At 36.5% G+C, this 25,393-nt stretch overlaps 1 protein-coding gene across 2 annotated transcripts in view; it reads left to right on the top strand.

Annotated features, from left to right (window-relative positions):
• Positions 1-25,393, top strand: part of LOC108709161 (neuroligin-4, X-linked) — a 164,113-nt gene that overhangs the window by 53,262 nt on the left and 85,458 nt on the right. For both annotated transcript variants that reach the window (XM_018248768.2, XM_041583311.1), the window contains exon 2: positions 405-1,161. In XM_018248768.2, the coding sequence (XP_018104257.1) occupies positions 690-1,161 (472 nt within the window). In that variant the 5' untranslated portion in view covers positions 405-689. The remainder of the gene's footprint in view (positions 1-404; positions 1,162-25,393) is intronic.

Genomic DNA, 25,393 nt, shown 5'->3' with positions numbered 1-25,393 from the left:
AAAGTTTTTTTGACGCCCATAGACTTTAATAGGCGTCGGCGACATTTCGTCGGCGGCGAATTTTTGGCAAAACGAAATGGGTCAAATTCACCCATCCCTACTCAAAAGCTAAACAAAGTTTAGGGGATACAGACACATGAAAATAGAAATGAATACAAATTTTAAAAGACACATTGAAAATCATGCAGGTGTATTAATATAAATGTTACTTTGAGACTACTCACCTCTTAAATACTCTGGGTTGAATTCCAATTCACGAAAGGAAGCAGTCAATAAATACTGCTACATATGTTTTATTTTTTCAATTTTCACTTTTATTTTATCTCTTTTAGTGTTTAAAATGTTTTGCATAAAAGTGAGATTACCTGAATGTACTAAATGCACATTTATTTTTTCATTTGCAGGTTACCAAAAAAAAACAATATGAACTAAAATTGATGAAATGGTGGAAAAACCAACAAGACCTGAAGATCTTTGGAATATTCACATAAAAATTCCCTTTGTTATTGTGGAATGGGCTTTACTTCATCTGTAGGTTGGTTCTCACAGATGACGACTGCACAAAGGAGGCAATAATTGTTGTCCTTTATTTATTATATGGATTATTTTTACTCCACCTGATTTCTTTTTTATTTGCCTTTGTACTCTCAGCGTGGGAGATAAAACCTTTGCTGATGTTGATGTAAACAATGTCGAGACCAAGCGGATTATTATGGTTGCCTTTGATCTTCACTCCAGTCTGTGTTGTGGTAAATTCAAACTTGCTACTATGGATAGCGGCACTTGCTGTACGATTTACAATAATCGACTGCCAAGCACAGTATCCAATTGTACCTACAAACTATGGGAAAATACGAGGCACAAGAACACCATTACCCATTGAGATTCTTGGCCCTGTCGAGCAATATTTGGGAGTGCCCTATGCCTCACCACCAACTGGAGAGAGACGCTTTCAACCTCCAGAGCCCCCCTCATCCTGGACTGGTATTAAGAATGCAACTCAGTTTGCTCCAGTTTGCCCCCAGTTTCTGGATGAAAGATCTTTGCTGAACGATATGCTGCCAATATGGTTTACTGCCAATTTGGATACCGTTGTTTCATATGTGCAAGATCAGAATGAAGACTGTCTGTATTTAAATATTTATGTGCCAACAGAGGATGGTATGTATAAATTAAAATTTAAAATTGATTATCAAGTTTTAATGACCAGCCATATAAAATGTTTTTGTAATCTATCCATCATCTATCTAGTAGTACAGCTGGAAATATTGACTGTAATTAAAGAATACTATCTTCCAAAGGCTTTAAAATCATATTCACATTTGCAAACACTGCCTAGATATATGAAACTTCCAATGCAAGCAACTCAGTATACAAATGAAGGATCACAAAATGATTTGGAAATCAGTTCTAAAATTCGATTGTTAACTACTAATTTAAGGGAAAGAGCACCTTTAATAATACATTTACTTTTAATTTAGGTATAAATACAGCACATGAAAAACAGTACAATGAAATCTCTATTGGCGCCAACAGAATAAAATTGATGAAATGTCCAGGTATACAATATACAATTATCTGAACTGCCACATACGAGATATAAATATTTATATGTGATTTCCCACATATAAAATAGTATTTGTAACAAATAACTTGTCTTCCCAGTAACATGTGAAAAAGAACTTACAGTATAACAAATGTGATCCATTTGGCTTGTTCATGTGTCACTTTTTCAGCTAGCCATGTGGGAAATGCTACTGGTAGGAAAAAGGAGCCAATAGAATTGTTCATTATTCACAAGCAGATATACTTTGTTCTGCTGAGCCTATACTTCATATAGAAAAATGTAGAAGCAATCAGTTACCCTGCTCAAGCTTATGACACAGGCATGAAAGTTAGCAGAGTTTCATGATGCCAGACTTACCTCTATGCAAGAGCATTTTCTTTCCATGAATAGCAGGCCTAACATTATTATTATTTGTATTATTATTATTATTATTATTATTATTATTATTATTATTTATTATTATTATTATTATTATTATTATTATTGTTATTGTTATTATTATTATTATTATTATTATTATTATTATTATTATTATTATTATTATTAATAATAATAATCATAATTTACAGCATTTCATGGACCAACAATGATTGTCCTCTGAGAAGGTTCCTTGCTGGTGACCAAACCTTTGTTTGACCTGTTGAGTGCGGTACTATGTCTTGTCTATTTGATATTTTACCTGTTTTTTGTAAATTAAGTCCAATATAATACACTGCACTCCCGGGTCTTTAATTTACAAACACAAAAATGTCTTTATTAGTAACAGGTAAGGTACTATTTTAGTCCAGTTCCTACATTCACCTGCATCCAAGCAGAAACAAAATCCTGAAGGACACTGCGTGGCAGCTAATGAAAACATTTTTTACATACAGTGGAACCTCAATTTTACATCCCCTGATTTTAAGTTCCCCTCATTTTACATTGTTGTTTTATGTTCCCACATTTATATTATGCATAATACATTTCCCTGAATTTACATTCTCCTGGATTTTACACCATTTCTTTCTGGTCCCCAGAAAAATGTAAAATGGTGGTTCTACTGTATATATATCCTATCCTGATGACGATCCCCTGTGAATTTTTTTCCACGTTGTTATACAATCATTGCCATGAGTGCTTTCTGCTATTGGACTATATAATACATATATATATATATATTAAACGATGAGGTGTAGGATGGAGCACACGGTACGCAGACTCTGCTGCAAAGTTTTTTATTTAACACAACATGTTTCGAATCGCAAGGATACTTCTTATATATATGTGAGTTGAGTGTGTTCTGCTTTATTTTATATATATATATATTTTTTTTTTTTAACCACCTTTTTTTATATATAAAATCTAAAGTCATTTAAAATGTATTTCTTTTTTTTGTTGAAAAATAAGTGAATGATTGTAGACTTGAAATGCCTTGCTGTGAAAGTATTTTTTTCTTTTCTAAGTGTGTGAATCATGCAGAATAGTGTTTGTCTTTTCTAAAGGATTATGATAATAATAGTATACATGTGAACTGAAATCCAATTCATGTTATTGAAAGCAAAGTGGCAGTTTTCTGTTCAGAAAATGCAAGAGGAAAACAATCAAAGCAGTATGGGGTAAGCAAGCAGTATCCAACTAGTGTCCATGCAATCTGATTATTATCCTTACATGACAGTTCTCTGACAGAAGAATCTCTGTTGTTATGGAGACAGGCCATGGAATTTGCTTTGCAAGTCAAAGGGCTGAATGCGATTTAACAAGTTAAATTCACGTTTAAGATTTAAGTTTGTTTTTACAAAAACAGTCCTTAAAATAGTTTTGCTTACTCTTTAAACTAATTGAAATGCATGCTACTTTTTTGTGTAGTACATTCAAGGACAATTCAGCGAAAGTAATTTAATTGATTGTCTGCAATTTAAAATGAATATTGCAGTTTGTTACTCCCCTAAGTCATTATAAATAACAATGGAGAAAATAGTTGTCATCTTTTATTTATATCATATCATGTACTGAATATTCAAACATATAATTTAAAAGGAACTGAAGTTATTATTGTAAAATGTATTTGGTCTTATTTACAAAACAAGGAGAAAGGTGTAAATTCAAAAGAATACAAAGTGCCTTTGGTTGCAGTTTCCACTTTACCTTGTGTGTTGCATCTTGAGGTGCAAATATCTACACCTTAGAATAGAACATGAAATGCTGTAAGCAACTTACTGCCTGAATTTGTCTGCACTGCATAGGGAAGGTGGAGGAGGTGTACCCCACATATGTGCCAGGGAGTTCTGGTAACACAAGGCACTGGAAAGTCGAGCAGTCTTACAAAAATGGCATACTCTCCTTTGGTAAAATATATTTCCAAATTTTGGGGCAGATTTATCAAAGGTCGAAGTGAAGATTCTAATTAGAAAAAAAAAAAATTTGAGCTAATTTTTGTGTACTTGGACTAGGGAATAGTCCAAATTTGTTTTGAATTTGGAAAAAATTTGAAAATGCAAATTTTGACATTTATCATGTACTGTCTCTTCGACCATTCACCATATAAACCCTGCCAAATAGCTGTTTTAGCCTATAGGAAACCTCCTAGAACCTATTTGGAGTCAATTGGTGGACTTTGAAAAATCAAAGTTTTTTTTGTGAAACGTGCGATTAGAATGCACTATTACTTCAATTCATACGATTCAAATTCGATCGAAAACAGACCTATTCAATCGAAAACTGACCTATTCAGCCAAAAAAAAAACCTGTGATTTAATTTCGGTTGGTCTTTTTGAATTCGAATTTCGACATTTTTCAAATTCGAAATTCGACCCTTGATAAATCTTGAACACCAAGAGCTCTCTGACTAAAACATAATCCATTCAATTCATCTGACCATAGGTCATGTTTCAAGATCTGATTGGTCACTGACAAAGTTAATCTTAGGGAGTTGGGCTGAGTTATGGCAGTTGAGTACCTGTTCCTTGCTAGGACATCCCAGATTGGTATTAACTCATGCTAAGAGCAAAAGGTAGTTAGGTAGGAAAGGCAGCCTGAGTCCCTATGAAAAGTGAGTTTTAGGGTAAAGAACCTGGGCCCAGGGCAGTCATCAGGGGGGGAAAGGGGGGAGAGTTGTAGGGGGCCCGAGGGTAAGGGGGGTCCAGCCACGCCGCACTTTCTTGATTAGCTGGGCCCCCCTGCTTTCTGAGAGCTGCTGACTTCGGGAAGGCAGGGCGGGAGCACAAGGGGAGGTATCTTCTGTCCATTACTTCCCTTTATTGGTCACTGAGTTTAAGTCCCGGTTGAGCTGCTAAGGGATTGCATAGCTGAGGTTTGAACTTCTCCTCCAGCTTACCAATCACCATGCAGCTTTACCAGGACTTCTGAATTCTGTGACCAATAAGGGAAGAAAATGCTGCCATGGGAAGAAGATGCAGCCACATGTGCCCCCTCCTCCCTTCTGTAGTTGGCAGCTCACTTACAGCAGGTGGGCCACACTAATGAAATAAGTGCAACATGGCAGGGCCCCTCTAAAAGTAACCCTTTGTGGTCCCTGTTGTGTGGTGGGGCCCTGGGCACCAATTTTTTTTAAACTGCGGGGGGGGGCAAGTTTTTTTACATGAACGTTTAAGGGGGGCCCTGGACACAAACTTTCTTATAACGTGGGGGGAGGGGCCCTGGCCACCATTTTTTTTCCATGTGGGGTCCTAGCCACCAATATTTTTTAATGGGGGGCCCTGACCACAAATGTTTTTTCAATGGGGGGGCCCTGACCACCACTATTTTTTATTAACATGTGGGAACCACAGCCACCAATGTTTTTTTTTTTGTAGTGGGGGGTGGCCCTGTAGGTGGGGCTTGTGGTGGGCGCAACCCATGGGGGCCAGGAAATTTGTTCGTATGGGGCCCTGCAATTTCTGATGGTGGCCCTGCCTGGGTCAGCTGTGGTAATAGAATAGAAGCTTGGGCCACCCTGGACATCAGAGATTAGCAGGGGAATAATCTATGCAAAGAGGAGGTCTCCTCAATGGCCAGTGCCCTTTCACATAATATGGGTCCTGAAGGCTTCAGGGAATAAACACTCTGGGGCCCATTTACTTAGTTTGAGTGAAGGAATAGAGGAAAAATTGTTTGAATTTTGAATGGTCGAATGTGGCTACTTCGACCATCGAATGGGCTACTTCGAACTAAAAATCGTTTGACTATTGGACCATTCGATAGTCGAAGTACTGTCTCTTTAAAAAATTCTTCGACCCCCTAGTTCGCCACTTAAAACCTACCGAGGCCAATGTTAGCCTATGGAAAAGGTCCCCATAGGCTTCCTAACAATTTCCTGATCGAAGGAATATCCTTTGATCGATGGATTAAATCCCTTCTATCGTTCGATCGTAGGAATATCGCAAAATCCTTTGACTTCGATATTTGAAGGATTTTACTTTGACGGTCAAATATGGAGGGTTAATTAACCCTCAGTATTCAACCCTAGGTAAATGTGCCCCTCTGTGTGGGAGACAGTGATGATGAGACAGGATCCTCGGTAGAGTGTAACTTGTGTAACTGAAAGGTGGTCAGTTGGCTCTGGTCTGCCATGTGAACTGGCTGTTCAATAAAAGTGTGTCTTGGTTTATTGTATCAAGTGTGTCATGTCTAATTACTACGTGGTGCCCGTGCTGAGAGCATACCAGTCACTGGTTCCCACTTTACATTAGTATCCATGTTATCTAAAAAGCTCTGAATTAAGGAAGGTCATCTCAAATAAACTTAGTCTTAATCAAATTATTCACATTTTAAACACGATTTCCTTTTTTTTCTGTAATAAAATCGTGTATTGTTTATTGTATTGTACTTGAAGCCTAAATGATTTTTTAGCAGAAGAGAGAGTACAGGGCTTTAAGAATTTGGAGAGTATTCCTGCATGTTATAAAGTTAAACAAAGCTGAGCTACACAGAAAGACATATTACTATGATAAACTAGTTAACTATAATCCTAAATAATATAGTGATTGCAATGGCATTTTCCCATGTTTTTTGCATTTTAAAATCTTTTTTTTTGTGTCAAATACATTGTAGTCAACGATTATCTTTTGTCTTGCTAATTGCTTTGAACTCATGGAGGCCTATTTATTAAAGGTCGATTTTGAAAGGTTTTAAATATTTTTGAAACTATGATTAAACTCTATTCCTCTGAAACTACAAATGCCATTGCATTTATTAAAATATCCAACTATAAAAAGTATAAACAGAAAAATAAATCCTGAAAAAATATAAAAATTTCTAAAACCTCTAGAAATTTGAAAATTTTAGGATAATTACTAGAGAAATACATTTTTCTAAAAAACCTCTAAAAGTTCGAACTGATTAAAGCTGTTCCAATAGGATCAGTGCAGCTTCTATTGACTTCTATGGGACTTCGACAGCTTTGACATCAGAGGTTTATGTGGTTTTTACACTTAAATATAAAATGTTTCATATTTTAGAGAAAGAAAAACCCACAAATTTTGTAAACTCAAAAAACTATTTATGAAAAAAAAAAAATGAATTCCTAACCATTGAACATTTTTTCCTGCGCAGAAAAAGTATATTTTTTTTCCTGGCAAAACAAGATGCATGGCAAAATTCTAGCTCAGATTCGTGAAAATTTGTTTTCACTCGCAGAAAATAATTTCAGAGCAAATCTGTTCCAGGCAAAAAAAATTCACTCATCATCGCTTATAGTACGAATGCAGAAAAATACAAAATTGTTTTGAAAAGTATAAAAACTACTATAAATAAAAATATTAATTGTGTTAATAATTTTTAAATTTTTTGAAAAAAACGATATTGAAGAAAAAGTATTTTAGTACATTTAAAATAAATGTATAAAAAAAAACTTTAAAAAGACCCCATAAACCCACATAAACAAAATGGCAAAGTGGCTTATTGAAAGGCTTTTATATTCCAGCTAGTTGCTAAGCAATTCTGTAGAAGAAATGCTTCACCCGTTAAAAGAGTTAATTTGGAAAGTTACATGGAGTACCCTGGAGAGGAAAGAATTCTAATGTTTATAGGCAAAATGGCAGCATAGTGAATTTTCCCATTGTAATTGGATGTATGTAATTTAAGATTAAGTAATGTAAGATTTGCTATGGCCCATCAATTTTCATAATATATCATTACTAAACACAAAGGAACTTATTAATAATCATGTTTTGTCCGGGAATTGTTTGTTTAATGCTTAAAGTCACAATACACCATGACAAGCATTAATCCTGTTTTACTTATTGCGTATTTAAAAAGAAGATAAATACCTGTACCAATGGGTACTGGTATAAGGATTTGGAATCCAGTGCCTTAGGGCTCTTACTCATGAGCGTTTTTACCTGCGCTCCCCTGCGTTCCGTTTTTCGGCATTCAGCCGCAGGGGAGCGCAGGAATAGACGCATTTCATTATTTCAAATGGGGCTGTACTCACACAGGTGCATGTAGGCGCTGAACGCAGGTTGAGACACAACATGCTGCATTTTTCCTGCGTTCGGCGCCTACATGCGCCTGTGTGAGTACAGCCCCATTTGAAATAATGAAATGCGTCTATTCCTGCGCTCCCCTGCGGCTGAACTCCAAAAAATGGAACCCAGGGGAGCGCAGGGGAGCGCAGGTAAAAACGCTCATGAGTAAGAGCCCTTAGAGGTATTTAAATGATTGCTGCAGACTTCTTCTATGTTGCTTACAATGTTAGTAGAGTGGTATTACTTCTTTGGAGTCTATGGTTAATGTGTAAATTACCTTGTCATGAAAAGTGTTGGGGAGCTGTTGTTGCTTTTTCATTCTTTTTAATGTCTTGGAAGGAATGTTCCAAATAGTGATGGGCGAATTTCTTCCGTTTTGCTTCGTCGAAAAATTCGCGAATTTCCCGCGAAATTTGCGAAAAGTTTGCCAAACGCGAATTTTGATGCCAGTGTCAAAATATATTTGACACTTGTGACTATTCTGACGCCGGCGCTTTTAATTGTCGACGGCGTCGGAATTGTCGCCAGCATCAGAATAGTCATGAGCGTCAAAATATATTTTTCCGCCGGGAAATTTTTGCAGCAATTTCGTGAATTTATTCGCCGGTGGAGAAACGAGGAAATTTGCGCCTGGCAAATAATTTTGCCCGTCACTAGTTACAAACACTAAATACATTAAAAATACAATAAAAGCCATTCATCAGATAGGACATGTTGGCAGATGTGTGGCTTTCTATACTAATGAATGTGTGATGGAGTTAGTAAACTCTGAGCAGTTGCAATGCTTCTTATAAAGCATTAAAACCTTGTCCCTTGGTAAACATTAGGGATGCACCGAATCTACTTTTTTGGATTCGGCCGAACCCCCTAATCCTTTGCAAAAGATTCGGCTGAATACCAAATCGAATCCGAACCCTAATTTGCATATGCAAAATAGGGGTGGGAAGGGGAAAATATTTTTTACTTCCTTGTTTTCTGACAAAAAGTCACACAATTTTCCTCCCCACCCCTAATTTGCATATGCAAATTAGGATAGGATTCAGTTCGGCCAGGCAGAAGGATTCGGCTGAATACCAAATCGAATCCGAACCCTAATTTGCATATGCAAAATAGGGATGGAAAGGGGAAAATATTTTTTACTTCCTTGTTTTCTGACAAAAAGTCACGCAATTTTCCTCCCCACCCCTAATTTGCATATGCAAATTAGGATAGGATTCAGTTCGGCCAGGCAGAAGGATTTGGCCGAATCCGAATCCTGCTGAAAAAGGCGGAATCTTGGCTAGTAAACATATACCTGTGCTTACACTATATAGCTATAGCTATGTTGATACCACATTGTCTAAAATCGTACTCTATTCCGTATTGATTCTGATATGGGATCAATTATCTGAAATCTTGTTATCCAGAAAATTGTGAATTATAGGAAGGTAGCAATTTCCTTTTTCTCTGTAATAATTAAACAGTAACTTGTACTTGATGGGCTGCATGAATCCTTATTGGTGGCAAGACAGTCCTCTGCAGTTATTTAATATTTATGTTTAGTTAAAGTTTAAATGATTTCTAGCAGACTTAAAGGGCTTTTTAATCTTTGAATTAACATTCAGTATGATGTAGAGAGTAATATTCTGAGACTAATGGGTTTTAATTTTTTATTATTTGTGGTTAATTAGGGGGTTATTTATCAAAATCCAAAAGGTCTCATTATTTTCTGAAATATACTATATATTCCCCATAGGGTTATTTCCCCTTATTTATCAATACATTCTCCTGAAAATTTCCTGTTTGGGAAAAAACTTTAAAAAAATTGTGAAAAATTTGGATTGTATGAATTTTTCAGATATTCCACTCGAAAACTAAGTTTTTTTCATATTTTTGACTGAAAACCACGAAATCTTTGGCTTGTCGCACAAAACCCAGCACAATTCAGGATATCTTAGGGACTTCTCTCATTGACTTATCTACAACCTTGGCTGATGGATTTTTTAATTCTGACTTTTTCCATCCAAGGGGTATAATAAATCATGAAAAATTCTAATTTTTTTTTCACTTAAAATTTGGATTTTATATTAAAAAAACTAAATTTTTTTGAGTTTTTGGCATTCAGACTTTATTAAATAACCCCCTTAGTATAGGGAGGTAGGGCTGGATCCCCTCACTTACCCTAGCAACCATGCTTTGATTTGATTGGGAGACTAGAATAAAAAGTGGAGACTGCCTGAACAGAAAGATGAGTAATAAAAAGTAAGAATAACAATACATTTGTAGCCTTATAGAGCATTTGTTTTTTTTGTTTTTTTGATGAGGTCAGCGATGAGCTATAAGAGTCAGGAAAAAGGCAAATAGTGAAAAAAATCAAGAAAACCTTTAAGCCAAAACTTTTCCAAATAAAAGCTGTTGAGGTCCTATAGCTGCGCTGATCTAATTTGACCACTTTAAATCAATTGGGAATTTTAGAGGTTTTGAGATTTTTTTTCCCTAGGAATAGTCCAAAAAACTAAAATGTTTAGAGGTTTTTGAGGTATTCATATTTTTAGTGCAGCATTCAGTGCTTTTTTTCCTGTTCTTACTAAATTCAAAGACAATTGAGGTTTCAAAACCTATAAAACCACTAAAATCCGACCTTTAATAAATAAACCTCCACGGGGCAGATTTACATAGGGTTGAATATCAAGGGTTAATTAACCCTCGATGTTCGACTGCCGAATATAAATCCTTTGACTTCTAATATTTTAATCCATTGATCGAATGATATTTCTTCGACCTACAAATTGTTACAAAGCATATGGGGACCTTCCCCATAGGCTAACATGGCACCTCGGTAGGTTTTAGGTGGCGAACTAGGGGGTCAAAGTTTTTTTTAAAAAGATGGTACTTCGACTATCAAATGGTCAAATAGTTGAATGATTTTTAATTCGAATCGTTTGAAGTAGTCGAAGGTCGAAGTAGCCAATTCGATGGTCGAAGTAGCCAAAAAAAAACATTCGAAATTCGAAGTATTTTTTTATTCTATTCCTTCACTCGAGCTAAGTAAATGGGCCCCCACATGTTTGATTGTTGTTTGGGGGATTTTCATCCATAAAAAAGTTGGGCACTGAATGGCTCACAGTCAGTATTCTAATCCATCCAACAGGTTCTCAGTCATTTGAGGTGAGGGCTTTGCGCAAAATCAGTGAAGTTGTTCTACTTCCATCTCTGGAAACCAATTTTGTATAGATTTTATTTTGTACATAGAATTAGGAAGAACAAAAGTGATGACTTTGTATGATGTAGTGGCACCTGTGTCAATCATGGGTATAGTTTAAATATTCGCATATTTATGGCAATTTTTTTGGTGAATTGTCCAAACAACTAACATTTTTAGAGGTTTTTATATTTTTAGTGCAACATTCAGTGCTTTTTTCGTTCTTACTAAATTCAAAGACAATTGTGGTTTTAGAGTTTGTGAGTTTACCCATAGTTTCATAACCTATAATACCACTAAAATCCGATGATGTAGTGGCACCTGTGTCAATGATGGGTGTAGTTTAGTGATGGGCGAATTTGCGCCGTTTCGCTTCGACGAAAAATTCGCGAATTTCGCGCGAAATTCGCGAAACGGCGAAAAATTCGCGAAACGGCGCCGGCGTCTCGTTTTTGACGCCGGCGCCCGTTTTTGATGCCGGCGCCCGTTTTTCCGACGCCGGCGCCCGTTTTTGGCGCCGGCGCCCGTTTTTGATGCTGGCGTCCGTTTTTCGAAAAAAAAATTTTTTGACGCCGGCGAATTCGCGCCTGGCGAATAAATTCGCCCATCACTAGTGTAGTTTTAAATATTCACATATTTTTGGCTCATAACTTTAAGAATAATAATAGTGCATATTTAAAAATCAATTAATGATAATGTAAATGTATACTTGCTTATATGAGTTGCTAAGATATGTATTAATGGGTGTGCTCTCATACAAATCCCATAATTATCGGATACAGTGTCATGTGACATGATCTTTGTTTGCTAAAGTGTTAATAAAGTTTTGTCTTCTTGAAGCAAGAGAAGCATGGTGTCTGTGTGAGATTGAGCTACCGGTTATCCCATCTCTTAAGTAGTGATGGGCAAATTTGCGCCATTTCGCCGAAAAATGTCTCGTTTTTTACGCCGGCGCCCGTTTTTCCGATGCCGGCGCCCGTTTTTGACGCCAGCGTCTGTTTTTTAGAAAAAAAAATTAGCTGCCGGCGAATCGCGCAAATTCGCCGCGAGTTCGTGCCTGGCGAATAAATTCGCCCATCACTACTCTTAAGCAGAATGGTGACATAAATATCTCCCTAGCTTCCTTTATTGGCTGATCTGCTCGCTAGTGCCTTCGGCTCGCACATGCTCAATGTGCTTTAAAGTACTGAAGATAAATTGAAGTATTAGTCATACTGTAGTTTAAAAAATAAAAATATCTTGTAACGCTACTGTTTGAAAGGAATATACCATATTCTCCCCATCTTCCCATTTTCCCCTCACGGAAATCTAAGAGGTTCAGGTATAACTACGGGCAGATGGGTTTGGCAAAAAGATAGACAGAATTGTATTTTTCACCAACTCTTTTCAGATTTTTCAAACAGATGGGACAAAAAGTTGTTTTTTTCTGCCAGATTTTGAATGTTTCTTTTATATTTCTTTCTATAACACAAAAATGTTTGTAATTGTCATTCGCTAATTTAATGTTACCTGTGCTTGTTTGTAAAGAGAATTTCAATTTCAATTCCAAGAAGGTCATGCAAGAGAAATTATATTGAGGGCAGCCTGGGACTTAATGGGGTTTAACAACATTGGAAATAAGAGATTGAAGAGGATGCAAAATGTTAATCTGTTGCATGTAATCCCTGACCTTTCTCATGAGAATTTTCTGTCCTATACAGGACAAGATAGGAAAAAGATTGCTGTCTGATTATAACAATCTAACCTCAGTAAAGAGACAAAACCTTTCTTTATTAAATGTCACAAGCCTGTCACAGATTTTTTGTTGAAGAATAACCAAATTACTTTGATTTGTGTTATAAAAAAAGCCTCTTAGAGAGTGTATATACCTCAGCCTTGAATTTACAGCTGCACAGAAAAGATGAGCTGCGAGCCTGCGAATGAAGCTTCCTAAGAAAATAATAAGCTCTTAAAATGGTTACTCTGAGAAAGGCGCCAAATGGATGCCAAGAATTAATTAGAAATGTCTTTACATTTTAAGCAATGGCTTAAAACCAAAGTGCTCACTGCAGATCCAAATTAACTGTAAAAAAAAATGTGAGATGCAAGAGGAAAGAAAAGATGCGGTATAAAGATGCAGTATAATACACCAACCCTGTTGCCAAACAGAAAGTATATTAGACTTCAGTAATTCTAATTTTTTTAACATTGGTCAATTTTGCACCATGGCCGTGACCCGTAGAAACCAATCAGCAAATAGCTTTGAACAGTCTTCTGCCAATTAGTAAACAAAATCAACTGTTGGCAAATGAATTGCTGCATCGGTACAAAATTGACCAGTGTTTGTAAATTAAAACCCAGAGAGTTATGTGATAAAAATACAAAGCAAATGTTTTCCTGTACAGCCTGGATTGTAATCAAACATTTAGGGGGTTATTTATCAAAGTCTGAATCTATCTAAATTTTTTCTGAAAAAAACAAAATTTGCACAGGTTTTTTTTGATTTATTATTAAAAAAAATTGCGGGTAAAAATCTGAAAAAAAATAGCAAAATATAGGAATTTTACAAACTTTTCGGAAATTCCACCCTATTTTCGAAATTTTTTCGGGTTTTTCACCCAAAAGCTCAGATTTCTTATGCTTTTTGCCTGAAAATTTTGGGGTATTGCACAAAACCCAACGCACGTCAAAAATCATTGGGAAGTCTCCCTTTGACTTATATGCAATCTCGACAGGTCTGAGATGCCGGATTTTCTGATTCAGACTTTTTCACAAAAAAAATTGGATCCTATACTAAAAAAACAAGAATTTCGTGTTTTTGGCATTTGGAGATTAGTAAATTACCCCCTTAGATTTTTTTTTTAAAGGGGCAGTATACCCCCTTGTTTGTCATGAGTTTTACTGTTAGAGTGTGTACTAAACATACCTCTTGCCTATTGCTTTAATCATGAAAAAAACTTCTTTATAGTAAGGTTAGCAGCTGTACAGTTTTTTAACGGATTGTTCAGCTCAAAACCTCCTCCTTGTTTTTAAAGTTTTTTTTGCCATAGTCATGCCTTCCTTAGTGTCACAGAGCCTATCCCCAATGCCACAGCTTTACCAGTCTGACATCACCAACCTGCCCCCTTGATTTCATCACCCCACCCCTCTGTCTGTATTTTAATGGCAACCCTACTCTGAAAGCTCTCCTTTGTGCCAGCTCACAGAGGTGTTCAGATCAGGCTGAACATAAATGAGTGATTAACACAGAGGATGTGATAAATATCCCCAGACTCCCTACATATCTGTAATAGTCAGTATGTGGTTATTATATTTTTTGGTTATGTTTGCCTTTTTTTATTTGAACCTGGAGTAAGTTTAAGATTGTTAAGCTATGATGAACAGAGATGTTGATCTTGAGTTGTACTTTATGTTTTATGACTACTGCATTTAATAAAGGGTGCTAATATTAGAGAATAAGAAATACAAACATTCTCTTCTAATAGATTATTTTAGATTTAGTTATAGAACAAAAACAAACAAAAAAATATATATATACAGTATATATCCATTTTACGCTTGTAATTTTATGAGGGAGATACATATACTCTGGTTTTTCTTTTAGCCTGGTTTTCTCTTTGATCCTGTATGAGGTTATTTTCCCTAATGGTTGAAACCTGGCTTGTATTTCAACAGCCTGTCTAGTAAACCAGTCAAGGGCCAGGCTGGTACTACAAATTCACCAGCTGTTCAATTTGTAATAACTAATCCTGAATCGTTGTCATGCCTCCAATCCGCCCTCCTTACAGTATGTCATGGACCTGCACTGCCTGTAGAGCATTAGAGCCTAAAAGTAGCAAGACTAAAAATAATGCTCACCAATATGGTTTAATGCAACAGGACACAGGGAGAATCAGATGGTTGAGATTAAATAAACTGATTATTTTTATGGTTATTGAATTGATTAATAAAGGCATTTAGCAATCACACTAAAATGGTGCAAATTAAGTAAAGAACCATTCTGTCCAAAACATATGACAACTGCTACGGTATTGCTTCAGAGTTAAAGGGAAACTGTCATGGGAAAAAACTTTTTTTTTCAAAATGAATCAGCTAATAGTGCTGCTCCAGCAGAATTCTGCACTGAAATCCATTTCTTAAAAGAGCAAACAGATTTTTTTACATTCAATTTTGAAATCTGACATGGGGCTAGACATATTGTCCCAGCTGTCCACCAGTCATGTGACTTGTGCTCTGATAAACTTCAATCACTCTTTACTGCTGTACTGCAAGTTGGAGTGATATCACCCCCTCCCTTCCCCCCCCCAGCAGCCAAACAAAAGAACAATGTGAAGGTAACCAGATAGCAGCTCCCTAACACAAGATAACAGCTGCCTGGTAGATCTAAGAACAGCACTCAATAGTAAAAAACCCAGGTCCCACTGAGACACATTCAGTTACATTGAGAAGGAAAAACAGCAGCCTGCCAGAAAGCATTTCTCTCCTAAAGTGCAGGCACAAGTCACATGACCAGGGGCAGCTGGGAAATTGACAAAATGTCTAGCCCCATGTCAGATTTCAAAATTGAATATAAAAAAATCTGTTTGCTCTTTTGGGATATGGATTTCAGTGCAGAATTCTGCTGGTGCAGTACTATTAACTGATTCATTTTGAAAACATTTTTTTTCCCATGACAGTATCCCTTTAACATATATTAATTGCCTCCTGTAGACTCCATTGTATCAGCTGGCTTGGAGTCAAGTTATGTAATGAATAAAGTGCATTACTATTGCATGCAGGGGGCTGAGGAAAAACCATTGGTACTATAAGATTAGGTTTGCTAATATGGTGATTTGTGAGAGAGATACTAACAAGGACAAAGCTGTGAATGTGGTTTGATTTTTGGCAACTTGTATGATTTAATTTAGAAAAGCTGGTCACTTTAAAATATTGCACTATTGCCAGATTAGCTAAAGAATTCCCAACACTATTCAATACTCTGTATTGTAATGGCAATGTATTATTTAACTAAACATACACCGTATCCAAGATTTTAGAGTATTATCTTATGAATCTGTAATGAAATGTAGATACATAATTGATCATTTCAAAAAGCTGGAGAGTAAGGTTGTTTTGGAATTTGTTTAATAACTATGATAATTCTGTGAATTTTACTGGGCATCTAATCATATCTAATCTACCAATTTCTCATGTTGAATATTGCTTTACCTATGTTAAGCTGCAATTCATTTCAATGGGTCCTACTCTGGTTCCCATGCCCACAGACAAGAATGAAGTGGAAGACTTGTAAAAAGAAAGGGTTGTCACAGCTGCCATACAAAACACAATACCATACTCGCCCTACTGTGAAGCAGTTAAACCCCATTTTATTACATTTTGGCGATAAGGTTACAGAGCAGCCAAGTACAAAACTGGCTGGAGATCAATTTCAAGACTCAAATTCTGCAAAAAATTCCATCACTGATCTTTATGTTGTCCCACAGTGCCTGCGCACAAACCAATAAAGACAGAGGTGCACAATCAACAGAGAGTGCTGATCCTCCATATATATATATATATATATACATATATATATATATATACATATATACATATATATATATACATATATATATATATATACATATATATATATATATACATATATATATGTACAATGTGGAGTGGAGCACTAAACCTGTCTGAGACTTAGTCCACTTCCGCTGACAAATACAGTACTATATCTTTCAAAAAAGACCAGACACAAGCATGTGCGAAGCAAATCCAATTTTACCAATGCAGGCAAAACCAACACGCAACGTTTCGGGGCTCCCACCCCTTTCTCAAGCATCATTAACACCAATGACATCAAACACTTATAGAGGCAATAGACACATCCATCATATGCATATGTAATGGCCAAATTATGTGCAATACAGATTACATGGTTCCCTAAGGGGCTCAATAGAGAAAATGATCTGTATGCTTTTGTTTAGGATATTATGAGAAAAGATTGGGGGTTAAGGTTGGGACCTGTATAGTTAAAGGAAACATATACCCCCAAAATGAATACTTAAGCAACAGCAACAGTTTATATCAAATTAAGTGGCATATTAAAGAATCTTATCAAACTGATAAATATATTTAGATAAATATTGCCCTTTTACATCTCTTGCCTTGAAGCACCATTTGTGATGGTCTGTGTGCTGCCTCAGAGATCACCTGACCAGAAATACTGCAGCTCTAACTGTAACAGGAAGAGATCGCCTGACCAGAAATACTGCAGCTCTAACTGTAACAGGAAGAGATCACCTGACCAGAAAAACTGCAGCTCTAACTGTAACAGGAAGAGATCACCTGACCAGAAATACTGCAACTCTAACTGTAACAGGAAGAGATCACCTGACCAGAAATACTGCAACTCTAACTGTAACAGGAAGAGATCACCTGACCAGAAATACTGCAGCTCTAACTGTAACAGGAAGAGATCACCTGACCAGAAATACTGCAACTCTAACTGTTACAGGAAGAGATCACCTGACCAGAAATACTGCAGCTCTAACTGTAACAGGATAAGATCACCTGACCAGAAATACTGCAGCTCTAACTGTAACAGGGAGAGATCACCTGACCAGTAATCCTGCAGCTCTAACTGTTACGGGAAAAGATCACCTGACCAGAAATACTGCAGCTCTAACTGTAACAGGAAGAGATCACCTGACAAGAAATACTGCAGCTCTAACTGTAACAGGAAGAGATCACCTGACCAGAAATACTGCAGCTCTAACTGTAACAGGAAGAGATCACCTGACCAGAAATACTGCAGCTCTAACTGTAACAGGAAGAGATCACCTGACCAGAAATACTGCAGCTCTAACTGTAACAAGAAGAGATCACCTGACCAGAAATACTGCAGCTCTAACTGCAACAGGAAGAGATCACCTGACCAGATATACTGCAGTTCTAACTGTAACAGGAACAGGGTTTTACATTTGAGCTGTTTTATGCAATATCTTTTTATAGAGACCTACATTGTTGGAGGGTATAGTTTTCGTTTAAGACACCCCATTGTTAAAAATTACTCTTAAGTGTAGTCATTGTTTGTTTGAACTGAGAGGACTGATTTGTATGCCTTGAACTATGTCATCTGTATTGCACATAATTTGGACATGCCATTACATATGCATATGATGGGTGTGTCTATTGCCTCCATAAGTGTTTGATGTCATTGGTGGTAATGATGCTTTGGGCGGGAGTCCCAAATGTTGCACGTTTGTTTTGCCATTGGTAAAACTAGATTTTGCTTCACATGCTTGTGTTTGGACTTTTTTGAAATATATATATATATATATATATATTATATATATATATATATATATATATATATATATATATATATAGATAGATAGATAGATAGATAGATAGATAGATAGATAGAGTTTCTGGGTGCAGTGTCTTGATTCCACAAGATGTCTGGCTCTGTTTTATGTACTACAATATAAGACTTTGCTTTGCTAAGACTTTGCTTTGTTTTGTCTCTTGCTGTAAAAGTCTCTGTAGTATGTTCTATAGTACCTGTACTAGAATTCCTTTTACTTTTTTCTGCCCTTGCCTTCTTGCTGCCACGGGGAAAGGGCAGGGAAGTAGAGAGACTTAAAGCAGGACTGGAAACTGAAAGTGGGAGATGGAGCAGTAGTTGAGAGGGAGGTTATGTGAAAATTGGTAGGGATAGTCGAAAGGAAGGAGAGTGAGAACGGAGAGAGACCATGTGAGGGGGAGGGGCGGCAAAATTCAGGAGGGGCGAGTGCTCCTCCTCATGCCCCTATTTGCGGATGCCCATGCCATATGCCATTGCCCTCTTCACCTTCTGTATTTGTCTACAAATGATACAGATACCTCTCTATAGAGACATGTTTATTCAGTTTACTTCTTAAATCTTTTTGTAAATAAATCTTGCCCTAGCTTTACACTTTTTAATCCCTTTACCAGTAATCTACTTAATGTCTCATTGGCCACCTTTGGGCCAATCCTGACTCATATATTAAGTATGGACATTGCACTATGTTGCAAAGGCTTCTGTTTCAGCATCCCTATGCACTGCTATATTGATAGATGATGAAAGCAGATGTATTTTATTTTGAAACTCAATCAACATTCATTTTAAATACACCAGTTGGATCGATTTGGGAGCAATCAAGGGTTGAATCACTGCTGTTTGCACAGAATCAGAGTTGTACAAATCATTTTGCACATCTATATTTATAGGGTAAAATAATAGTAACTGAGATTGGCACGTCTATTTGCAAGTATTCTTCTAGAACTATGTATTTGTGCAGTTTTTATTCAGCTTGGTAAATATGCCTGTTTTATGCATACAGGCAGAGAATACACATTAAAGGGATTCTGTCACGATTTTTTTGATGTAGTTTTTATTTCTAAATGACACTGTTTACACTGCAAATAATTGACTGTACAATATAAAATGTCATTCCTGAAGCAGCAAGTGTATTTAGTTGTAATATTGGTGTGTAGGTGCATCTCAGCTCATTTTGCCTGGTCATGTGCTTTCAGAAAGAGCCAGCACTTTAGGATGGAACTGCTTTCTGGCAGGATGTTGTTTCTCCTACTCAATGTAACTGAATGTGTCTCAGTGGGACCTGGATTTTACTATTGAGTGCTGTTCTTACATCTACCAGGCAGCTGTTATCTTGTGTTAGGGAGCTGCTATCTGGTTACCTTCCCATTGTTCTGTTGTTAGGCTGCTGGGGGGGAGGGGTAATATTACTCCAACTTGCAGTACAGCAGTAAAGAGTGACTGAAGTTTATCAGAGCACAAGTCACATGACCAAGGGCAGCTAGGAAACTGACAATATGTCTTAGCCCCATGTCAGATTTCAAAATTAAATATAAAAAATCTGTTTGCTCTTTTGAGAAACAGACTTCAGTGCAGAATTCTGCTGGATAATTCAGCACTATTATCTGATGTGTTCTGAAAAAATTCCCATGACAGTATTCCTTTAATGTATTTCCTATTTCTAACCCAGAGGTTCTGCTCCAGCTTGTAAGATTCCATGAAGTGATGGAACAAAACTTAGACTTTCTGTTCTTGTTGCATGTATAGGCAGTTAAGCATGAGGGCATAGTTTATTCTTTATAATTCAAACACAAAAGTCCTACATTTCCTATTGACATTTATAAGGAGATTTTATTTTCATAGTTATTAATCAACATGAGTTCACATGGTATATGGAAACCTGCGGAAATTGCTGTTTTAGCCTATGGGGGGAGCTCCTAGAACCTATTTGGAGTCAATTGGTGGACTTTGAAAAATCTAAGGCTTTTTTTGGATAAACTTTGAATCAAATTTGATTGATTGCGCTGTTACTTCGATTTATACGATTAAAATTCGAGCAAAAACGGCCCAAAAAACACGGCTGTCGGGGTCAAAACTGACCTAAACTGTAGTTAGAGGCAGGGAAAGATGGCAACCCTAACTACAGCGCATCTCTCATATGAGTGTCCGTATTGTTAGACAGAATTGGTTATGTTTTTTATGCATACATCTCTCTTCTTTTGTTATGTATCAATTTCTATTCACATGAATTGTACATTTTGCCTTGAAAAAAAGGTGTTGGCTGTTGTAAAACCCTTGGATCATAATGGCATTTGTATACCTTTGCATTGAGCTTTATTTGTTTTGTTGTGGATTAATATAAAGATAAATTATTTGTCTGTCTCAGTGAATAAAAAGAACATGACCACAAATTAGAAAAATGTTATTTAATGCAAATTAATTCCATACTGTATGTGTCTGCATTTCCAAATCAATAAACCAAGCTATCTTGGACCAGTTATACAATACAATTTAACTTGAGTAATCTTGATAGAACGATTAAGATCATTAAAAAAATAAAATGTTATTTTAAGCTGATTGGAAAGTAGGTTTTACTCACTGTGGCTTCCTGCTAAGCTTCTTCCTCTACCCTGTGGCTATTTAATGTGTAATGCAGGAACTTCTAAAGTACATCTTGATATGACTGTTCCCAACCAATTATTTCTTACACAGAGTCACTGAACTTCATGTCAAAGACATAGGGAAGGCCTTGCATTCTTAGTTTTGACTTTTATCTCTAGACACATTAGCTGTCAATGTTTTAAAAAAAAAAGACTGGAGAATCATACGTTGACTTTTGTACAATATATCTACCAAAAAAAACATAGTCTTGGTCCCAACTTTTGAAAAAAGAAAAAGAGTATATGTTAATTTAGAAAACTACCCTTTGTATTTTAAAAACTTTAATAGTGACAAATACTTAATAATGAATGTGTGTTGTACTGTTTGTGCTGTTAGTGGCAAAATTAATGCCCTTAAACACTATTTCTAACAGTTATCACATATAATGTTCATCACTGTATACATTATAGTCTACCAGGTCTAATATAACCTGACAAATTCAGAGTTGAGACCAGCCATATCCCTTGCTTTCCTTATTCCCTAACTCCACACAATAACCCAGGGTTGGAAAGAAATGTCAGCTGTTTATTAATATGATATTTAATATATAGTGAATAAAGTACCCCCTGTTGTAAAATATATGGATATTATAAGTCACGAGGAGTTCCATGACCATATAAAAACATGAAGCTGAAGGCCTAGTGTTTTTATACAGGTCATGGAACTCCGACGTTACTTCTAATATCCTCATATTTTCCAACAAGGGGTTTATTATAATACACAAGTTTTAGTGAGTCATGTGACAAAAATGACATCACTACTCACCGTATATAACTGATGATGTCAGTAGTTACCGTTTATAAAGATATCATTTACAAGACATTCATGGCTTTTGTGTATTATATATATAATATATATACCATCACCATTACTTATAAAATAAAAATTTGTACTACAAACATTAAACAACGTCTTCAATGCCTGAAGTCTGGGTCTTGCCTCTTATCCAAACCCCCATCCAAGGTTATATTATCCACCTCCCCCAAAAACCCCAAGCTTACTCAGTAAAACCCTCACCTTACCAACGGCCTATTTTAATAACCCCTGAGGGTCAGACTTGAGTCACCCCCACTTTACCATACAGTTAAAACCCTTATCTTGAAGGATAACTAATCATGTTTTAGTCAGTACGTGTCATCCCATTCCTTGTTTTATCTTCACTCTTAAACAATTTGCAAATGAAACATTCAGAATGAATACAAGACTCTTGAAGATTGCTCGATAAAATGGTGAAAACCTGGAAAGAAAGGCATTGGCAGCAGAGGAGAAGCTGTGCCTTCGTGCCTTACAGATGTAATCTAAATGATGCAGCATGGAGGAATGCATATGGCGACAGTTCAATAAAATAGAGTTGGATTATGAATATCAGTGCAGAGCACAGCAAGTGTTAAGCATGTCTGAAAGCAGAAATTGATTAGCGGAATAATTTAACAGCAGCTGCTGAAAGTATAGCAGATGATTATCACGCATATATTTGATCTTATGTATCTTTAATTCACTAGATCATGCTGATTTTGTTCAAAATCCTTTAACACAATGTTCTTTGACTTTCCATACCTGTGCTACAATATTCAATATTTTGTTGTAATGTCAAACAGTTGCTTTTGTTTGGTTTTAGAGATTTTTATTTGCTGCATGAAGCTGAAAATGTACAGATTTGCCTTCTTGCTAAGCCATTATTATACAGTAGCTTCAAAATGCTCTTTACACTTGCACAGTGATACAGAGTATGTCACTTTACAGATCCCTAATAGGTTTTTAGAAACTTTGAACCCAGCATAGTAAACTGTAGGGAACAATGAGAAAATGCTTGGGGAGGGGAGGTGGGTTGTGAGTTGCTCAAAGCTGTAAAAATAAACTTACTATTAGGCAACATAAGGGCGATTAAATATAAAAAAAAACAACTGCTAGTTTACATGATAATGTATTACTATTGTGAGCTTCCGGTAGTGAAACCCATAGCCACAGCACAGTATTTAAGCAAAGAAAAGGATACTGACACCCCCTTTCACATTCAAATTGTAGCTTTGTTGGCTTTTATTTGCAACACAAGTAGAAGTTCATTCCTACTTTCACACCCTCACATTAACTCTGGTTTGTAGCCCTCACTGGCATTCAGTGGACACAGCTCTCAAAATTCTCTCTGGGGCTCATGTGAGACACTCTTGTCTCCTGGGAGGGGTTTCTCTTTTCCACTCTCCATTCCTTTTGGAGCTCTCTCCAACACAGGGGCAATCGTTCTCTTTTTCCAGCTACTTACAATTTTTTCCCTGCACTCAAGGAGGTTTTTACATGTCTCCTAACCCTCCTCCACTAAAGGAGGTCTCTAGGGGGAAGCTCTGAGGTTTAGTCCCATACATCTTTTTAGCTACAGCTCATCTATAGCTAATTACATAGCTACCTCCTAGTTTAGGCAGCAAACCCTACATGGAGCAAGGAATAGAAGCCCACCCTGCTCTCTTCCATTTACTCAAGGGACCCTTTATCCAGCTTTGACTGAGCCGGTAAAGAATTAAACAGATTTAATAGCTGCAGTAACATACTTTTCCCAGTAGTTTTCATTTCACTAGCCTAATGCTGGTGAAATACACATAATATTGTGCCATTTTGAAACACATATCTTATACTATAAAGAGTCTTCAGACCATCGATGTAGCAGACTTTAATGGCTCATTAAAAACGATTTACAGATCCTCCTTATCTTGGTTAAACCCTATTAGATGTCAATATCCTTCAAAGCATAACTGTCTCAGGAAGTCAGTTCAGTTATCTATGCCCTGGGAGGTATAGTTTCCCATAGTCCCAGGGGTTATGTGACTAGTTGCTGTCCATAGTTTATTTTAGTGGAGGGAGCACTCTCTTTGGTCTTTTATTGGTGTCAGGGGTGGATGTGCTGAGAAGCCTGGAACATAAGGCCCTAGTAAGAAGAATTGTGCTTTGAGGATATCAACCCATAATGAAGCCATGGATAGGAATGCTGTGAACAATGTGTGGACTATAGCTCCTGGTATAGTGTTTGTGTTCAACCATATAGATCTAGTGTGGGGTTGTTCCCAAGGTGGCACTTACCAGTTGGGGACTCAAGTAGGTAAAATAATATTAACACATGTATCGCAAGTTTTTATAGAGTTGACAATCTGCAGACAAACAAGAAATATATACTTGCTCTATACATGCTCTGTAGTTTAACTACAAATCCTTGATGTGGTTAATAGTCCTTTCCCACTGGTGTTGATAGGGTTAATATCACAATCAGCCACTTTCCACATAGTTTACCACCAGCCTAAATACTATATTTTTACCATCTACTATGTGGAAAGTGGTTGATTGTGACATTAACTCTATCAACACCAGTGGGAAAGGACTATTAACCACATTGAGAGCACACTCAAGTAGGTAGAACTGTAATACCATGGCACAACCTTTTGAGCCTTCTGAATTTGCACTGGCAGGATACATTTTTTGCTTGTATCTTAATTTAACTGATACATTTTAATTATCCAATAATACATATAATTTATGTAATGTTATGTTTTATTCTTTTAATACTTTTCTACGAAAAGAAGTGGACTTAATTGCTGCAGAGATTGTATTCAACATATGTCTGCAATACATACATACAATACATGTAGGACATGATTAGGAAAAAGTGCAAACTAATGTATCACACACGCTGCAGATTCTGCATATCTGGAAGGGTCTTCATGGCTTCAACGTGGCAGTAAATTAGCAGCCAATGCTTTCCCACTCCCATGACATTCAAGTAATTTTCACCTGACACCAGTGTTAAAAATATGTGCAGTACCATTGCAATATGCATTTATTTTAATAATAGCTCAGGCCAGAATACACATCTAAAAAGACCATGAAGAAGGATTATCAAGGCAATTTAATGAGATTCAATTTAGCATTATGAACATATGGATATTGATATATGGATACCTTGCGTTTTAGTATTTAATTTGATTTGACTTATTTACTGAATAATTGTAAAGCTCATCAGGACCTCTCACTGGTTCCTTTTTGCTGATGCTCATGGATGGTTATCATTGCAGATGCTACATCTTCACATGCTGCACAAGATGACATGGGCATGCTTGATGATATTAGCACAAGCTTTGACACTTCTGCATCATTTCTTGACACTCATTATCAATTTGATGCTGTTATTGGTATAAATATGTATTTGCTGAATGGTATCCTTGCCCAGGCCGGTTTCTGGATATCTT

This window comes from Xenopus laevis, chromosome 2S, assembly GCF_017654675.1.
Source record: "Xenopus laevis strain J_2021 chromosome 2S, Xenopus_laevis_v10.1, whole genome shotgun sequence".
In the NCBI taxonomy this organism is placed as follows: domain Eukaryota; kingdom Metazoa; phylum Chordata; class Amphibia; order Anura; family Pipidae; genus Xenopus; species Xenopus laevis.
This window is presented reverse-complemented; position numbering and strand designations above follow the sequence as displayed.